The sequence below is a fragment of the Schistosoma haematobium genome, chromosome ZW (genome assembly GCF_000699445.3).
Source record: "Schistosoma haematobium chromosome ZW, whole genome shotgun sequence".
NCBI lineage: Eukaryota > Metazoa > Platyhelminthes > Trematoda > Strigeidida > Schistosomatidae > Schistosoma > Schistosoma haematobium.
The window spans coordinates 66,655,330-66,673,871 of record NC_067195.1 but is presented as its reverse complement, the minus strand read 5'-3'; the positions used below and the strand labels follow the sequence as shown (position 1 = coordinate 66,673,871).

The following is an 18,542-nucleotide window of genomic DNA, read 5'->3' as shown; positions in this document are numbered from 1 at the left end:
CTCCGTTTTGCCGAGGTGAGGTCAAGTGAATGACCACACTGGAATCCTGTATGCGTGTTTCGGAGACACAGCATACGTCAATGGAAAGAGACTCTAGTTGGTTTATCCTTTACTAGGAAAGGTTATTACTGACGGTCTCTGGCCAATGGATTCGAAATTTATTTTATATATTCACACGCGAATGCCTGTACAATTTTTCTAGTGGCTGTGTTAGTTTGGATTGTAGCTTCATATCATAGAATTGTATTAACATATCACAAAAATTCTAGATTTGGTGTCCGCTGACATTTGCTTTGAGTTTCTGACACTCTCGAACTGCAGAAATATAGACTTCTTTTGATAATCCATGCCTTCATATATGCGCCAGATCCCTTTTATTTATCAGCGATACTCCGCAAGTATGGAAATTTTTCTATCTCTTCTAGAGCTTCCTTAAGTGAGATTTAGTCGGTGTTCTTGGTGCTATATGTCAGTATTTTGCTTCTCCCGTTGTGCATCTTGTGGCCTGCTGTCGTAAGGACTACTTCTAAAATAGCCTTCTTCGTCTGTGTTCGTTGCTTAGCCTTCCATAAATTTAAAATAATGCATTTCCGTCCAGTGTATCCACTTTATTCTGTAATTCTCCTGAGATGTGGGGATATTTATGATCTAGTCAACAACCAGAATAAAAGGAAAAAACGGAAGTAGATATTCTCGTCTGATACTGGCCTTCATCTGGAGTTAACCTAACGACAGTCCTCCATACATAAACTTTGAAATTTAGTCACTTGCAGGAGTTCTAAGTGATGGAGTAGATCTTTCCAGGCACACCATACGTTTAAAGAGGATTCCAAAAGGTTCTATCACTGTTGTTAAAAGATTGTCTGTAACCATCAAAGCTGCTGTATTGAGTAAACGGAATGTGATCAGCGGTGTCAGAACGTTAGAATACTCTCAAATGAAGATTGATTATTTGTGAATTAATTTGCTTCTGTGGTACTACAAAACTGAGAGTGAATTGAACAGTAGGTTTTAGTCTGGATTTTACGTAATCTTCGCGTTGCACCCTAATAATACGATATGCCACAACCTTGTATTGAAGTATTTTTTAACAGACCTTAGGTTTTCACTGTCAGGCATACCAAACAATATGACACTCTGTACACACTGAAGTCTTTCAAGCTTTTTTAAATGTTAATGTTCAATTACATTTTTAGTGTTTGAGATCAGAACTCTCTGGGACGCTGACCACATATTTGTTTGGTAATAAATCATGGATAGTTGTAGTCGACGTAATCGAGTACAGACTTGTTCCTGTTGTGTATTTGGTGATCAGCCCGTGCATACTTAGTTGAAGAGAGGGACATGTATTTAGGTCAATAATTGAAACCTACATCACTACAGGTAACCTCAAGGTCAAGTAGCCACTGTGCGGGGCATGTGCTTGTGAGTCCATCTGGGCGTCTGTGGTCAGATATGATTTCCGAAATGCTATCAACAGGGGTAGGCTATGGATGTGTAGCAAACAGTAACAATGGATGTTAAGCTACTGTGTAGGATAAGATATATTTATATTTATAAGCGAGTCACGTGGTAATGAAAGATAATCCTCGGGCGCTCGGCACAAGTCTAGTGGGTATACGGAAATATTATAGTAAGATACGGATCAATCGAGGTGTCAACATTACTTCAAATTATCCGTCTTGTAATTGATTTAGGTGTCCTCCTAGTCACATGAGCTCACGGTATATTATACATTTTTGGGATACCTGTTAATTTCTTTAAATGTGGTAGCTCAGATTCTCCCGTTCTGAGTATCGAAATATTTGACGTGAACTCAGATGGGCGCTTCCAAATATATTGTCCTGTACTTTGTAAAGTCTACAGGTTGCATGTAAATAACTGTTGCTTGACTAACTTCACTGTAGAGAAAGTTATTGAAACAGCAATTAACAGCCATATAGCCAACCAGTAACTGATCATATTGTCAAAATATGGACGCATTTTTCGAAAATCAATCGTAATCTGTCATCTAGAATGCTCCGATCATGTAAAAAAACAGTGAGGAAAAGAGGGGAGTTGGGTTTCCAATCACCGCCCGTCAGTTGAATATCTGATCATATGGACGGTGACTGGTAGTTGCGGGAAGGACGATAACTTCTGCGTCAATGTCAAAGAGATAGAGAATTTTCACAACCATACCAGTGATGCATAACAGACTGCTACGTTCACTGGCTACGGTTGCTGCTAAAGAGTGCCGGACGACGGGATTTCCCGAGAGGTTTGTCGTGATGGCAGGCTTAGAACTGGGGAAACTGCGAGGTTCCCTGCAATGTCTAGAAGACTCGCCATGCTTACTGTCTTACCAAAAACCAATCGGAGTTTGCTGTTTCTCGTGATCTAGAAACAAATAGCTTAGTAACGTGCTTCTTTGGAGAGCTTTATAATGTCTTCGATTAGGATGAACATTGGGAAAACAAGTGTGAGTATGAAGGTAAAGTATGAAAGAGATCCATAGTGTTATCTTCTGTCGCTTGACGCTTTGAACTGACGGAACTAACATCAGTGTCGCGGATCCCGGTGGTCATCTAATAAGTTAGTGAGACAGTAATAACCTGTTCCAAAGCCATTCTGCTTTTCAGAAAGAATCCGGTTTTCGTCGAGATACTTATACAGCTTCCGAATAATATTTTTCAGACTTCTAGCAACCACACTGATTAGGTTATTGGGTCGGTAGTTCTCAGGTTTTTATGTTTCGTGCCTGTTTTGAAGATAGGAATTACTATGACGTTCTTCTAGTCTTTTGGTAATCGACCCTGGGTTACGGATAGATTAGAACATAGACTTAAGGGGTTCTCAATGAAGTTAGCTAGTTCCTTTAGTAACCTAAGATGCATTTCATCAGGTCCCGTGGGTTTGCCTATATCAGGCATATTTAACAGATCTAAGACATCAGGTCATTTAAAGGTCGCAGTGTCCAGTGTATGTGTGGGGGGCTTGTATGAACTGAGGGGAAGAGCGTCTCTACGGCATATACATTGTTGAAGTAATTTGAGAATATCTGAGCCTTACCGTAACCACCAGTTGATACTGTGGTTCGTTTCACAGTCATCACTGATGGTTGATGTGCATCTGATAAATTCGCTAGTTTGTCTGCAGCCAAGAAGTGGAGTGTTTTTTCTAAGTCAGGTGTATCGATTTGTGGACTTCGAAGAAAATGTTCTCTTAGTGGACCCGGCACCAGCCCTTCGACAAAAAGTGAACGTACTAATTCCTCTCGTCCCATGACACCTAGACGAGGTAATGCCTGCACCGCAATTTGCTGCAAGGAATTAAGGCAGTCGATTGTGTTCTCGCTTGCTTTGGTGACGTGATAAGAACTGGATCGTCACCTGTTGAGTGTCCACGGGTACGGAGAAACAGTCATCCAAGGTTCTCCAATTTTGTGGAAGCGTGTTACTTGCTGCGAAACCATTGGCTGTAGCCTTTCGTACTGCTGCACAACTCGAATAGGATACCAGGTAGTTGAAATGTTCGGCCATTGGAACTCTCTGTAGATACGCTGTGACTTTAAATTTCCAAACAGAGTAATTTGACGAAGTCTCGAGCAGTGTTGGATGGCGATTGGTTGGACCAGGTGCAGCCTTTATTGGGATCACAGGGGGTTCGTCTAAATTTTCGTCGCGTTTTTTCGTAGACAACTCCATTATCAGTCGTAATACGTGTAATCAGGAGTCACTGACAGGCGGGGAAGTCCCGAAACCACAACACGCCATGCTAATCGAGCACTTTACACCGAGAGAGAACACAGAATGAAGCCACCAGTCGTTTATTTGAAATTGAAAATTCGCGGGTTATGTACAGAAGGAAGAGCTAGTTTACAAAACACTCTTATGAGTCATCCTGTAGGTCCAGTGCATGTAGAGCTTGCTCTTCTTCTGAAGCATTTATTCTTGTTTGCCCTGCAACAGAAAGAAAATAGAACCGATTAATAACACCATACATGATGATTTCAACCCCGTTACAACTATTTTCAAATGGCGCGGTCAGTATGACGGTAATTTCTATGTACATGTTTGCTTAAATATATTTGTGCTTATGTACAAATAACTGTTTTGTTTCGTAACTTTTAATGACACGTCCCCTATGCCTATTTAATTTTCCTAATAATTTTTTTGTGTTATATGTCGGTAGATATTTTGTCAGAAACTGGTAGTGAGATAATTTGTAGTACCAAACCTTCAAACCTACGATTTATGGTTCACTGTGTTTACAAATTATCTTTCCTTCTAAAATATGAAACGAGAAATCCTATATTTCTACTTGACGCTATTAAGACAGTAAGAATCAGTCTAATAATGAAATATCTTGCAGTGGAGAAACAGCTGAAAATAAAAATCAAGTGATTCAAGGTTACTTTTATTTTTGGTTTAGATTTTGGCGTTTTAGGTCACTTGGATACCGATCTATCAGCAATTGGGCTGGAACAAGCTAGGGATATTCGGACCCTCATTAACCAAAGCAAACCAGATATTATTATTTCAAGTGATCTAAAAAGAGCTAGATATGTAAGTTACTGATTTTCCTGAGACGGCGAAAAATCTGATTTGGTGAACTTGTTATTTTCGTTTTGACTACTTTAAATGGCCAAGACAATTTCTCTAGTTTGATTATCTTAATAGAGATTTTTTCACGATTGTTAACTTTTACTAAAATTTATTTAACAACTTGTATTTCGTCACGATCACTTAGTGATCTTATAAGGTTACTGGATGCCGTCTCGCTGTCACCTGTGGTATGCAGTGTGGCAAATGCAGATGTTGGTTTCACGAAGCATCCAAAAACCCCACAGCTGCTTACTACATGCTTAGTATAGTGTCTCAGAGGTCCCAAGCAACCAATAAAGGGGAAATAAAGGCGAAAAAGGGGAAATAAAGGGAACGAAAGCCTAAATAAAGAGGTCACTGACTTCCAAATGACTTCTGGCATAATAATCACTCCTGGTCACCCCCTAAAACACCTACCTAAGCTCAGTCTCAGTAAAAATCTTTGTAGTGACACTCAGAAATTCGAGGCACAACAACATAGTGGACTAGGTATACCTGTTCCTTATAAGCAGTCAGATTCTGGAACGCTCTGTGGGCTGAAGTGGTTCAAGCGACTTCCCGGGATCACTTCAAGAGGAAACCTGACATATTCTTAAGAACGCAGAACAGTATTTCACTATACTTTACTGATATTTCTCATTTATTTTTTATACATATTTTAACACATAGGTATTGGTACAAGAAGGCACCAAATACATATGCGCCACACAGATTTCATTTGATATGTGTGAGAGCTGTGATACTGCCAGGGTGCCCAGACCAAAGCAGGTGGTTATCTTAGGGGGCCACACCCCGAGCCTTTGACCTATAGGTCTGACCCACAAGACAATGGGGCATCGTGAGATATAGTCCCATGGTAGCCGGTGACCAACGATTGGTTCATACGCCATTTGTTCCCTCAGGATATTGGAGCTCATGTGCACCATTGGTTTGGAATCCGGTTAAAGCGCCGGACATTCGCTTTTCGTCCTCTCAATTTCGTAAACGACATCCCCGCCACGAGAAGGCAGTGAGTAGGACTTCCCTGACAGAAGCTATATACGCGTAGCCATGTGAGAGCATTTCGAGAGGGAGAGCGGACTCTCCCCGCCGTACTAGGGCATTTGGGAGCTATCGTTAAATATATCTAAGCTACTACTTAAAGGCGTCGGTAATGTTTCGAATTTTATATCCCACCTATGTAAGACTACATTTAGATTACTGTATCCAAGCAGCTAGCCCATTTCTGGTAGAGGATACTAACTCACTTGAGCGTGTCCAGCGTGTGGGAACGAAATTAGTGAAGGGTCCTTCAAAACTCCCTTACGATGAGCGTTTAGAACGCCTAATCCTTTTCCCCTTGTCGTATCGTAGAACGCAAGGTGACCTTGTACTGGCATTTCGTAGTTATGATTTGGGTGTTAATATGTCTTATCTTTTTGCTCCCTCCAGCACTAATAATCTCCGAGGCCATAGCAAGAAGGTTCACAAACCACGATCTAATAAGCTTAAAGTAGGGTCCCGTTTTTCTCATCGAGTAGTCAGTGACTGGAACGCCTTACCCGAACAAGTGGTATCAGCCCCATCAGTAAATAAGTTCAAGGAGAAGCTGGACCTTCACTGAAAGGCAATCTGTCAGGATTAACGCAGGTTCACCAACCTACTATCCTTATTACTGAAGACTGATCCATTGCTACTAGATACGAAAACCCGTTAGGCGAGAGCTTCAATTTCATCCAATACCATTTGAACCACTTGGGCAAATTTTACATTTTTATGATTTTGGGTTTTTGTCATGAAAGTTTTCTTCAGAACAAACATATTTTTCAAGGCGAGAAGTATACCTGTTTACGTTCTCAGTAAATAGTCATAAGTCTGTTATTGGTCAACAGGAATCGTGATGAGGCAGTTATTTTAGTTTTTATACTTACAGTTTAGTGTTATCAATGAATGATTCTTATACTCACTGTGTAATAATAAAATAAGACTGAAAGGATTTTCTTCTTGCTCAACTTGTTTTATATAGCAAAATCAAAATAAGGCATAATTAAGATTTGCTTCTTTATTTTACCCAATCAATAAGAACAATTATCTTCATTTTGTGGTTAGGAATCAGCCTTTGGAAATCATAATTTACTTGGACCAGTTTTTCGATATGATTATTGTAAAAAACTGTACTGAGAAGTAGCTGCTTTTAGAATAAGGTGACTAATGCGTGTCAGTTATGACTGGTCGGCTATCTATATGATGTAATTCACCCAACCATTATTTTGTATGTAGACTTTAAATCGAATCATAGGTACAGAAACACCTTGTAAAGGTAAATACTCAGTAAAACAGCTACCTTAAGATTTTAAATTGCGGAAACCTTAGTGTGAGAAAGAGTAATGCTACCTGAATTCTCAAGGCAAAGTTGTTAAATCAGGTCCTAAGCGTGTAGCTTGACAGTTGAAAGTAGTATCGTTGTCAGAGTTTTAATGCATTCTTAATTCAAACAGTGTTCCGTGCATTGATGGTAGGTTTCCTATTTGTTTTTTCCAATATTTGATAACTTATTATGTACATGTGTTATACTTGTGGACGTAGAAGTTTTATGATCGATCCAGTTGAAATTAAATCAATAGGACGATGAAGTCAAAGATTGCTGTTAATTCTGTAGTAAATTTGGTAGTGGTGCTGGCGACGTGTATATTATGTAGTGTTGTAGTATTTCATTGATACTTGCATTTAAATTTGTGTGTATTTTCTTAGACGGCATATGAGATAACCGACCCGTCTGTTATTGAACTGGAATCACGAATACGTGAAAGAGTATGTTTAGATTCAATTTATTAACTGATTAGTACGACAGAACTTTGGATCTCTTACTGGTCGCCCAAGATCTGAAGTTCAGCAATTCACAGAAACAAATTTCAAGACTGGATTTGAATGTGATGGCTGGCGCAACATTGGTGGAGAATGTACTCATGAGGTTATTGATTTTTTAAAATATTGTTTAAACAGTTATACGTGTTTTGTTATCTGTGGAGGTGATATTACAGTTATATTTTCAGTACTTTTTGCTTACTGAATGAAATGTAATCTGTTTCAACTTATTTTTCTAAATGAAGACCTTATATCCTACCTTTGGTGTACGTCATAAATTTGCTTATATTACTTCAAGGATCGGCAAAAATACAATAAACTAAGCGTAACACTTTTATTTGTAATCACCATTGTCAAAAATTTACAATTTTCGCAATGTAGTGGTTTTTGGATGTCTTAGTGAAAACCTGAATGATGGTAAATCAGTTGGTGAGGTTGTAAATCTTCATCGACTGAGTGGGTTGGGTCACGTCGTTATGTATGTCTGAACACCGATTACCACGGCGCGCAATGCTGACTACTGTTGGGGACTCTAGGTGACATGGATCAGAATCGGTCACAACGGCATAGATGTATGCACTCTTTGTCTTCCCTTAGATTGTGAGATTAAAATTGCTCTATACTTTTCTTTCTATGAACTGATTCTTTCTTCCTGGATTATATCCTTATACACAATCTTTTACAAATTACTTTTATTGAAGTAACTACTTTATGAATTCGGTGTTCATCGTGCTGTGCTAATGAGGTGTGGCAACTTGAACCGATCCATATATGTGTCTGGTCCTACGTTTTAGGTGACTGAGTGAAAACTTCGAAATATTATCACCAAATGTTAGTGAGCAACAACTACTTGGTAAACTGAGGCCAAATATGAAATAGGTTTTTACTTTTAATTATTTTGGATGTCTCTTAAACTAATATCTTTTGCCTAACTTCGTAGCAATCGGTATTGTATTCCCTTTCCGATTGCACAATGCGGAAGTGCAGTTAGTTGCTGGATTAAACTTAATGTTTGTTTGCAGAATCGAACCTCTGTCTATTTTTATTTGGGTGGTCCTTCGCACGATATATGTAAATCGGGTTCTCATACATAAACTTATATTTAGTTATTAATTATTCAGAATTCAATAAATTATCAATACTGTACGGTATTCATATTGCTAGACCTGCAGTTGCAACCACTTATACAACAATGGGATATTTGGCAACATTCTAAACATATCATTATTCTTTATATTTTATTCTAAAACCAAGTGTTTCTTGGTTGGTCATCCATTTGTTTGAGTTATATGGAAATAGATGCCAAAGGTTGTGACTATCTAATCTCTAATGATACTGTTATTTCGTTTAAGATCTTTGTCATACATCATATTGTCTTTATATCATAGTATTCTCCATACAGTCGAACTTTTAGTTTATCTGAGATTTATTATCAACGAATCTAATGCAACTTCTTTTCACTGAATAGATGTGATAATTTTAAAGTTAGTTGGAGTAAAAATGTTATTATTTATTTTCAAATTGTTAATTATCGAATGATTTCACTAGTTTGAACTTGTTTTCGGTTGTATAGGCTCCACCAAGTGTGATTATTTGTATTTTACTTCCTATAATGGTTATAGATGGCAAGTCGGACACATGACTTCCTTCTGGATCTGTGTTCTCGTCTTGTAGAAACAAGGGTGAAGCATACCAACGTTTCTTGTCAAGATCCTTTTCCAATCATAGGGTCTAGTGATTTGCTACCGATGGGGAAGCTAATTTGTAAGAATTTTGATGTCTTTCCAAATGTAAATGCCAAAGCTGCAGAATCGCCTATATCCACTTATGCAGGACATGTTCTTATTGTAAGTCCAATGTATCATCAATTCTTTTACATATTACGATACCATATTGTAATGGAGTCTTCGCTCAAAAGGTTATAAAAGATACTATGTTAAATTTTTACGTGTTGAATCTTATTGATTTCTGTGTTATTTATTTTGGTAACGGGAACTACAATAACAAAGAATGATCACCAAGGAACAGTAGTGCATACAAATTGATGTAATAACTTATCTAACGGTAGTTTTCGCACTGTCTATTCACAATGTTGTCTATTAGTAATTTACTTAAATTCGTTCGTATCAGTAAATAACCGGGAAAAATAAATAATTTTGTAGATTGTACATTGGTGTTTATACTGTTAGTTCTAACGAGGACTGAGATGTAGGCGCTTGGTCAATCATCGTGATGTCGTAACTTCCAACTCTTATCGTCCTGTTTCCTATTTGACTGCTGAATATAGTACTTGAAGTTCCCTGACAAAAGCGTTGTACGATTTTGTCGTATCTAGAGTATCTTCGAGTGCTTGTATTTGAAAAACGCTTGTTTATTAAAGTGAAGAAAATAATTAAATGTTAATTGCTTATTCATAATTGCTCTATTAAGTATTATATATTTGGTATGTTAGAGAATTCTTAGAGTAAAATAGTCCTATAAGTTCTTAAATTGATTTTATACTGAACATATTTCAGGATGTCTTCACAACTGTGATTAATAACTACTTGTCTCCAAACGCAAAAGTTTCTGTTCTCTGCCACTTTTGCTCACTTAATATATGTCCTAAAAAAGGATTGTAGTGCTTTTGTGTGTTGATTCAAATGGATTGATTTCAACGTATTCCCATCTCGATTTTCCAGAGAATAGATAAGAGGAAAGTGATTGGTTTTTATTTAGTCTGTTTGCAAGATTTTAAGTGTCTATCCACAACCGTGTTCCTAACAGTTGAAAGCTTAAATACTGACCCTAATAAAAGCTTTCACTGATCCACATACAACATCTCATCCTTTTCTCAAAAGTCCAGGGTAAAGAATTAGGAACAAGATAAGGTAATAAAAAATATACAGCGACTGACAAAGCGCTAAAGTTAATTCTTGCTTATGCTAAAAACATCTTTTTTGTATAACAAGTCAAACAAAGAAAATCCTCGCACAGTAACAAAAAATGCGGAAACTAGGAAAGATCATAAGAAAAACGTATAATAGGACAATTGAAATCGGATATGATTCTTACAATGGAATTATGAATAGTACACGAGTCATACGATTTCATTTATCCACTCATAATTAAGGGATATTAGCAGTATTTATCATTTAATTTATCGGTACAGGGTTGTGAAGATTGTTGAGTTTTAATTGAGATCATGAACAGATCAATATTAGACCAACATTGGCCGCTTCTTCCTTGTATGGGACTCCTTAGCAAAGCGCATCCACTATCCCGCGCGCGGGACTCGAGCTCGGGACCCGGTCTGGCGCGCGAACGCCTGACTTCCAGACCACTCAGCCGGGATCCGACGCTGTTTTTGTCGAAATACAACCAGTCCACGATATTGAGTAGCCATCTTCCATTGTCTTCGATGAGTGAATACCGCACACCCGACACGGCTGAACTCCACTGGTCACGGCTTCTCACTAGAACTCCAAGAATTACCTCTCAAGGCTGGTCACTAGCGAACATGTGATAATTATCAGTATAGGGTTGTGGAGATTGTTGAGTTTTAATTGAGACCAAAGGTTGGATGCCCGGCTCAGTGGTCTAGAGGTTGATCTTTCGCGCTTGAGGCAGGGGGTTCTGGATTCGAGTCCTGTGTACGGGATCGTGGGTGCTCTACGACGAAACGACCTTCCACTGCTTTCAGGTTTTCAATGGTGGTCCAATATTAATCTGTTCATGATCTCACTTAATTTATTATTATTAATCAGTTTGAACTTGTATGTATCTTTTGTTTTAGGTAGATTTTTGATTATCTTTTAGTTGATTTTAGCATGTTTTATTGTATCTCATTCAATAGATTTAATTCATACGGGGTTTTCTGCATATCAAATTGATGTAAATTCATGTAGTAGGCATCAGAATCAATCAGTCTATTAATGGGTTCAGTACTTACTGTTGTCCAGTTTATTCATACATAGACATATCTTTATTAGGCACTAGGTGCATAAATGCAGATCTCTGTAGTGTGATTGACTGACTTTTACTTAGTCGCAAATGTGTTGTTCGTAAGTCAGAGATAAGAAAACTGCATCTGGGATGGCTAACTCGATCATCTGAAGCCATTTAGGGTTTGTGGGAGAGTTTCAGACATATAATTCAGAAAGAAAGTGATTTGGTGCAGTTAATTCTTTCATTGAAATGACATTAAATTAATACCATCTTGAACTTAGTATTCCGTCATGCATAATTTTCCACTCTATCTTTTAAACTGTATTCTTATTGCTCAGTATTTTTCATTATCATTGTGACTATATTATATCAATTTCTTTTGCTATTCATTTTATTAATTTCATTTTATTGTGTTAACATGGTATGGCGAATTGGGGCAGCGCACATCTGTATCAGACTCTACATTGACTGATGTGATGTGAATTTAACTGACAATATGTGAACGACGTAATAGTTTATACAGATAGTCCAAATTTATTATTTATAAATGTCAATAGATGTCAGTCACCTACAACGTAGGATCAGGGACATACGTGCATCGGTCCGAGTTGCCATACCTCATTAGCACAACAAGATGAACACTGAATTTATAGAAGTAGTTAATTCCATGGTGGTAATATATAAAAGAAAGATTACATACATGGACATAGTACAGGAAGAAAGAATCAGTTCGTAGAAAGAAAAATATGAAGCGATTTTAATCTCACGGTTTAAGGGAAGACAAAGAGTGTATATACCTACGCCATTGTGATCGATCCTGATCCATGTCACCCAGAGTCTCCAACCACTGGTTACGATAGTCATCAATAGATGTAACCATAGTATAAAACTGCGAATATAGCTGAAGTAAAAATTCTGAATTTATTAAATAAATAAGGTTTGTTTGGGCTCACCTCTTCTCTAAATGTATACAAGCTTATTTAGCGTTAAAATAGCAGTTGTATTACACGGACAGACAAGATAGTCAAGTCACTTTCTAATCCTCTTTTCTCACGAGTGGACAAAGTGTACGGAAGCAAAACTTCACTGTTTTCTCGTTTTGTTAACACCAAACGGTCTAGTGTAGAGAGAATTTTAAGTCTACTTATATTATTGTGTTCTGTCTATTTTTATTATTGTGTCGCGTAGACGGGTGTAGAAAGTTTTACTTTGTTCTTGTGTTTTATTGTAATTTATTATAATTTTCTTAATTATGAGTGTGCATTTTTCTCTTTAGGTAGGTCATGGCGGTTGGATTCGTCAGTTTTTGAGGCTTTTAGCCTTTCATTCAATGTACAGACAGAATTTCCCAAAGCAATGTGTCAGCTCGGTAATGAACAACTGCGGAATATGCCAAGTAGGCGTGGCTTTTGATATTTGCAGTCTTAAAGCTTATCAAAAGTGTCCACAATATGAACGTGGAGTTTTTATGTCCCCTCTCCCTGTTTTCGGTAATATTATGACTCACAGTGAGACATCTAGTGTGAAGAAATCCATTCAGTGTTCCTATATTCATTTAGCTAATCCTAGTTTACCTATTATGACGGTCTGTTACCAATTCAATGCCACAAAATCATTACTTGAAAAGCATGAACATTTACAGCGTGAGCCTCATTATCTAGCAGTTCCTACTGATGAAACATGTTTACAAGAAGAAAGAATACCTCAAGATGACGGAGATGAGTATGCTGGATATCCACTAAACAAATAGACAAATTCAAATCACAAATATGTAGATATTTTAGTTATTTTGTAGCAAAAAAGTAAATTTTTAATGGCTTAGTAATTTAACTAATTTCTGGTTGCTACCCTGTAACTGTCGTTTGAATCGCTCTAACAACTCATTGATTATTCATTTGTCACAAGCGAAAAATTTCTGTACATTTCAAGAAATCGAAATTCACTAAGAATATATTTTCCAAGATTAGTTTTGATTTTTCCGGAACTCCGTACATTTTTTAAGTTGTTCTAAAACTTTAGTTGAATGTGTTAACTTTAAACAACTGAGTAGTTCTTGTTATTTTATTCTACCTTGAACACATCCTGCTCAGATTTCGTCGAATATGAGTTTTTAATCCTTTATTTTCATATTCACAGTTATGGCGACTAGTTGTTAAAAGCTATAATTCTACATCGTTAAATAAAATCAGTGTCACTCACTGCAGCTTTAATTAAAGAAGAATCGTGTGCTATATTCTATCATTTAAGCTTATAATTGTGGTTTTTGTCGCTTATCATGTCCCTTTATCTGACTCGAATTTGATCGTATGATGATGGTAAAAAAATAGATATCCCGCCTGCCCTCGTATATATTTATCGACTTCATTCACGTTAGTGATTAACAGTAAAGATTAAATCGAATGCGAGATTGGCTTTTGGATACGTATATTTCATACACTCGTCACCACAAACAGACGATAAGTGAAAGGAAGCCGAAACGGTAGTCGTATAAACTCAATTTCATAAGGCGTGACTCACTATTTATGTTCAGACATGAAAATAAACTAAAGAGATGTGATGAATAGGGTAAGTGATAAGCACATACAAAAACTCAAAAAACAAATAAGGATATGGGGGAATGGTTGACAAGGTCAAGATGAATGTTGGTACCGACTCAAAAAGGGTGGATTAATTGTTCTATCCACAATCCAGAGTAACGTAAGCATGATACAGTGCTGGACACTACATGCTATCTGTGATTCTGGGTCTTTTATAGGAACTGTTTAAATGTGGACTATTGACTGTTGTGGCACTAACTTCAGAGGTTTGTTACATCTTAATGTTCTGAATCGAAATCTCTTTCTAGTGGCAAGTAGGGGATATCCTAATAGTTTAGTGAATATTCTTGTATACTAAATATTCAAAGTATGGTCACCCAAAACATCTCAAACTCTATCAATACTATGAAGTCACATATAGATCCAAGTTTCCAAAATTGTTAGAAATAATGTATTCATTACTTTTAATACTGAGAAAATAACCATATTTTCAAAAATATCTCTTCGCATATTTCTCGTTCACATTCTACTCTACTTATTCTTTGTGTTAGTAGGATGTGTTTAGTAACTAAAATACGTTAGGACTATTGGTGTTTTTAGTTTTAAATGGGAGGGACCGATTTGAAGAGAAACGGGCTTATTTAAACGATGACAATAAATATTCTTGTGATATCTCGACTAGTAGAAATCTGCATTCCTGACGTCTCGTGACTCAATGTCACTCACTTCTTCAGAGTAAGCAAATAAATAATGGAAATAAAATTAACGTGTTTAAATAGTACGAAGGAAACAAAGCAGAATTGTAGGTATCATTATCAAGGCTTGATTTGATAATTTCGAGTAAATTGAGCATTGGGTAGATTGTTATAAATAACATATTTAAATGCAGAGTATTTTTAGTACAATCAAAATCATAATAGGTTTGAATATAACAATGTAGTGTTATTTTTCGTCAAGGTGATTCTGTATGAGACATCACTGTTTCCATCTGTGTCCATGATGGTGGTTGTTAAAAATGCATAATTTGTAGTGAGTGTGTGCATAGATTGTGGGAATAGAGTCAAATGTGGCTGTTTGGGGAAACGGTCAAAGTTGAATGAATATTCAGGCCTTCTCACCTGTTGATGGCAGAGGGATTTAGCATTATGTGAGACCCTTCGGCTACTCGCTCTTTTTATAGTTGGAAAGGTTTTTATGAATTATTTTGAGATTTTTAGTATCAAATCGGTGATTATTGAAAATAACATGTACTGCTATTCCCGGTTTTAGTTGTAGATTTTCCAATTCTACAGGATTATTAGGACTTTTTGTGTACCTTGGCACGAGTCGAGATTCTTCAATGTAAAACGTATCACAATCGACATAAACTAATCCGTAGACGGGATTTTGCGTAAATGTAAACGCGACCTTTAGTTCTAACCAAGGCGTTTCGTAGTGTTGGTTGTTTTATAGAAAGGTTTAATTTCGTATGTTCTTAAGACCTGTTGTTGTTCATATAAAGTCCCTCTGGAGGTGAACAGCGTCGAATTCAAGCAGCTTGAAATATTTCATGATTGAACTGATGCTTAGTAGACATTTACTGGAGAATATTGTTATTCTCTAGCAGACAACCAATAATGTCTAGACATCTATCATTTGGAATACTAGTGTATAAAAGTACATCACAGATTACCAGTTTCGCTCTCGCAGAAATTAAACGATGGTTTGTAGGCATTCAGAGAGTGAAAAAGCATCTGCATCGGTTATGTGTGCCCTGCCAATTTGTAAAAGTACACGTTATAATAGAAGTTGGCTACAGTGTTACAAGCGACTAGCCGGTAGTAGCAATCTTTATACAAGGATTTGTGCTTAACACGTGGATGACTGACTCGTAAACAACTAGCCGGGTTCCTTTCAAATCGTGGATGTACTGGTCACGTCACTACCCCTCTCAATGGTTCCATCGATGGCATTTTGTAGATGTAAAGGTGTAAAGATATAACCCACTTGCCATGTACATAACTATGTACTTGGCTTTGGGCATAGTTTGCGTGAGGACTGACAATATTAACCAGATACCCAACACGAAGTGGGTAGCGAGGGACTGGAACCTGTGACATATTGTTTGTAAGCAGATTCCTTTAAACACAAGGTTTCAGCTTCTGTCGAGGAAACGTGAGGGAGTGGGTCTAAATTATGAAGAGAAACCTTTAAACCTCGAATAAACAATTATTCTTATTGTTTGATTACATAAAAATCACTCAAATGCATACAAGGCTAACATGTATTTTTGCACACTATCAAGCGGAAGATTTCTACAAATTTTGGAGGAACATATATCTGCATATGTCCTTTGCAGCGAGGCGTTATAGTCAGTTGAGTTTGTAATATTAAGTTATTTGTGTATGCCAGATAATATAACAGACAACACTCATATTCGCCTAGCGAAAGTTAGGGATTATAACATATGATGCAACGGTGACGATACTCCAGCTGAATTTCAATGCACTATGGTGCGACAGGGAGTCATGTTTTAAATTCCCGAATGGATGCAGAACAACCCATCCTGGTTTGATACGAACCTGAAGACTTGGAGAGTAGAGTCAATTTAGTTTCATGTGCTACGCTACAAACGGCTGTACTGATACTTCTTTCCCAGTAGAATCCAATCCCGATAAGTCCAGAAAATCACGGAAAGAGGACGAATGCAAACTGACTAAAAGTCCAACCTCTGAATCGCAAGGAAATGGAGGGAGGAACCACTAGTAGTTATTTATTGTGATCAAATGAAAAGACCAAATAAACCGCAGCAGCTACAACCTCCATCAAGAAGTTCGAATTGTGAGTGGTATAGGTTGTCTGAGGACCCTAGCAACTACGGCAAAGAGAAATGAACTAACTCAAACCACTATGGATGGTATTTTGGAACGAACATCTCTGGACAGGGTGCTGACTTCTCCAAACAAGTTTTGTCCGACGTAAAGAACTAACAACAGTTGCCATACTTTATGTTAACCTACTTAATTCCCTTCGACTCCAAATACAATTACTGCCAACGAGGAATTTATGTACCTGATCATGATGTATGAAACGAAAGACATGACTTGAAAACATATACCGACGAATTTGCAGAGACTCATGCTTAGAAATTGTAGGCGATTAGTGATCATAAGTGTCATGTGAATCCCAACATTTAGACAGCAGTTAGATGCCGTATCCTAGCAGACTAGATTGTCAATCAGCTCGTAAAAGAATATTTGTCACTGAATACTTTAGACATCCACATCTCACGAAGTTAGGGAACTGACTTGGACAGAAATCAACAAAGAAACATTTGCATCTTCAGACATGCCAACATTACCCGACAGCTTTTGAAAAGAGAACTGCCAAGGGAACTGATTGATGAAATTCAGGCGAACAGTTTACATCACCATCTTTTGGTATAGTTTCTATTCTTAACACACCACGTTCGGCACTTAAATACTTATAAAGAACTTAACTAATAAGTGTTACTTAGGAATAGAACAAATGACAGGTCTAACAACAGACAAAAACTGTTGGTAATGATTGTGATCCAGTTCTATTATGGATTTCACCGCATCTAGAAGCAATTACCTAGTAGATAGTTGCAATTTCAAAGTATGAGTAGGTTGAAAATAGTAAAGAAAAGCCCATCGGGGCATGAAACAGAATAACAACTATGTTGAAGCATAAGATTTGTCTTGTATTTACACTTATATGGTTATCTTATATCTTGCAGTGAAATATAGAAAGTTACAAGTTGGGGTTTCGAAAAGACTCGGCCTGCTTTTTAACTCGTGTATCGTATTCCTTTCTGTTTTGTATATATAACGTATAAGCATCAGCTTGAGCAGGATCTTTAGGATTTGGATGATCTAATAAATCTTGAATACCTAAGAGAATCTTAGAGTATGTTAAAAAGGAGGTTTTTAGATACCTGTTTGATTGTAACTGCTGGTCTCCAGTGCTTTTCTTCATCCAAGAGGGAAAGACATACGGTACCAGACGGAAATACATTGGGATGGAACAATGGTGGCTCAAACTTGCATTTGGGTGGTGTTGTTGGATATTCTGGCTTGAAATACATTCTAAGACTGAACAATCCTCCCTCCCACAATGTCTAAATAGTTTTAGAAAGAATATAACATGAATCTTACGCCTTTTTTTCCAGGTATACTACAATTCCAAGTCATCAGGTCTAACGAGCCATCAGGGTTCTTCATGGGCTTGGCTACAAAACCCTTAAGACATGATATAATTAGTTAGTTAACATACAAAGGGATGATCTTTTCGCCATGCTTTCCGTTCCTCTGCTAAGCGTTTCAGGGCGATACCCTCTGCCTCAGCATAGTCCCCCATATCGTATAACTAGGATTCAATTACAGAGCGTCAGTTGAAACGGGTAAAACAATTTCGAATGTAATTTAGCCGCCTTTTAAGGTTATTTTCCAGCCGCGTTTCAAGGTCTGCTAATCTGATTTTTATTTTAGTTTTATTAAAAAATATCTTCATAAATAAAATGCATACGCTTGGAGCATCGTAGTTCCGGAATTTTGTTGTAAGTAGAGGAACCATGAGACTTTATAGTACCTTCAAGATATAAACATTTGCTTAACTATCAGTCAATTTTAAGATCAGATAGTAGACG

General features: G+C 37.2%; 2 protein-coding genes across 4 annotated transcripts; one reads left to right on the top strand and one right to left on the bottom strand.

The window, feature by feature from the left end:
• Positions 1 to 3,555: 3,555 nt before the first annotated feature.
• Positions 3,556 to 14,401, top strand: MS3_00004202 (uncharacterized protein). 2 transcript variants are annotated; one of them, XM_051212098.1, is made up of 8 exons: positions 3,556 to 4,024; positions 4,174 to 4,319; positions 4,354 to 4,391; positions 4,429 to 4,547; positions 7,317 to 7,376; positions 7,417 to 7,536; positions 9,053 to 9,277; positions 12,634 to 14,401. In XM_051212098.1, exons 2-8 carry the CDS (start codon positions 4,276 to 4,278, stop codon positions 13,105 to 13,107), a joined length of 1,080 nt encoding a protein of 359 aa, XP_051072233.1. In that variant the 5' UTR covers positions 3,556 to 4,024; positions 4,174 to 4,275; the 3' UTR covers positions 13,108 to 14,401. The 2 variants fall into 2 exon arrangements, with proteins under 2 accessions (XP_051072233.1, XP_051072232.1); XM_051212097.1 differs by lacking the exon at positions 3,556 to 4,024 and having other exon boundaries at positions 4,429 to 7,376.
• Positions 14,402 to 17,260: 2,859 nt separating this feature from the next.
• On the bottom strand, positions 17,261 to 18,313 carry UBE2I_1 (SUMO-conjugating enzyme UBC9; the record flags this gene model as incomplete). 2 transcript variants are annotated; one of them, XM_012942194.3, is made up of 4 exons in its annotated part: positions 17,261 to 17,797; positions 17,832 to 18,014; positions 18,052 to 18,135; positions 18,170 to 18,253. In XM_012942194.3, 4 exons carry the CDS (start codon positions 18,251 to 18,253, stop codon positions 17,648 to 17,650), a joined length of 501 nt encoding a protein of 166 aa, XP_012797648.2. In that variant the 3' UTR covers positions 17,261 to 17,647. The 2 variants fall into 2 exon arrangements, with proteins under 2 accessions (XP_012797648.2, XP_051072231.1); XM_051212096.1 differs by having other exon boundaries at positions 18,052 to 18,313.
• Between the last annotated feature and the right edge of the window lie 229 nt (positions 18,314 to 18,542).

What these genes read in the sequence shown, in the direction of transcription:
- MS3_00004202 (XM_051212098.1), top strand. Translation starts at nt 4,276, where the DNA reads ATGAAACGAGAAATCCTATATTTCTACTTGACGCTATTAAGACA. An exon ending in TACTTGACGCTATTAAGACA is followed by an intron (nt 4,320 to 4,353) that starts GTAAGAATCAGT and finishes AATATCTTGCAG; the next exon opens with TGGAGAAACAGCTGAAAATA. An exon ending in ATCTAAAAAGAGCTAGATAT is followed by an intron (nt 4,548 to 7,316) that starts GTAAGTTACTGA and finishes GTATTTTCTTAG; the next exon opens with ACGGCATATGAGATAACCGA.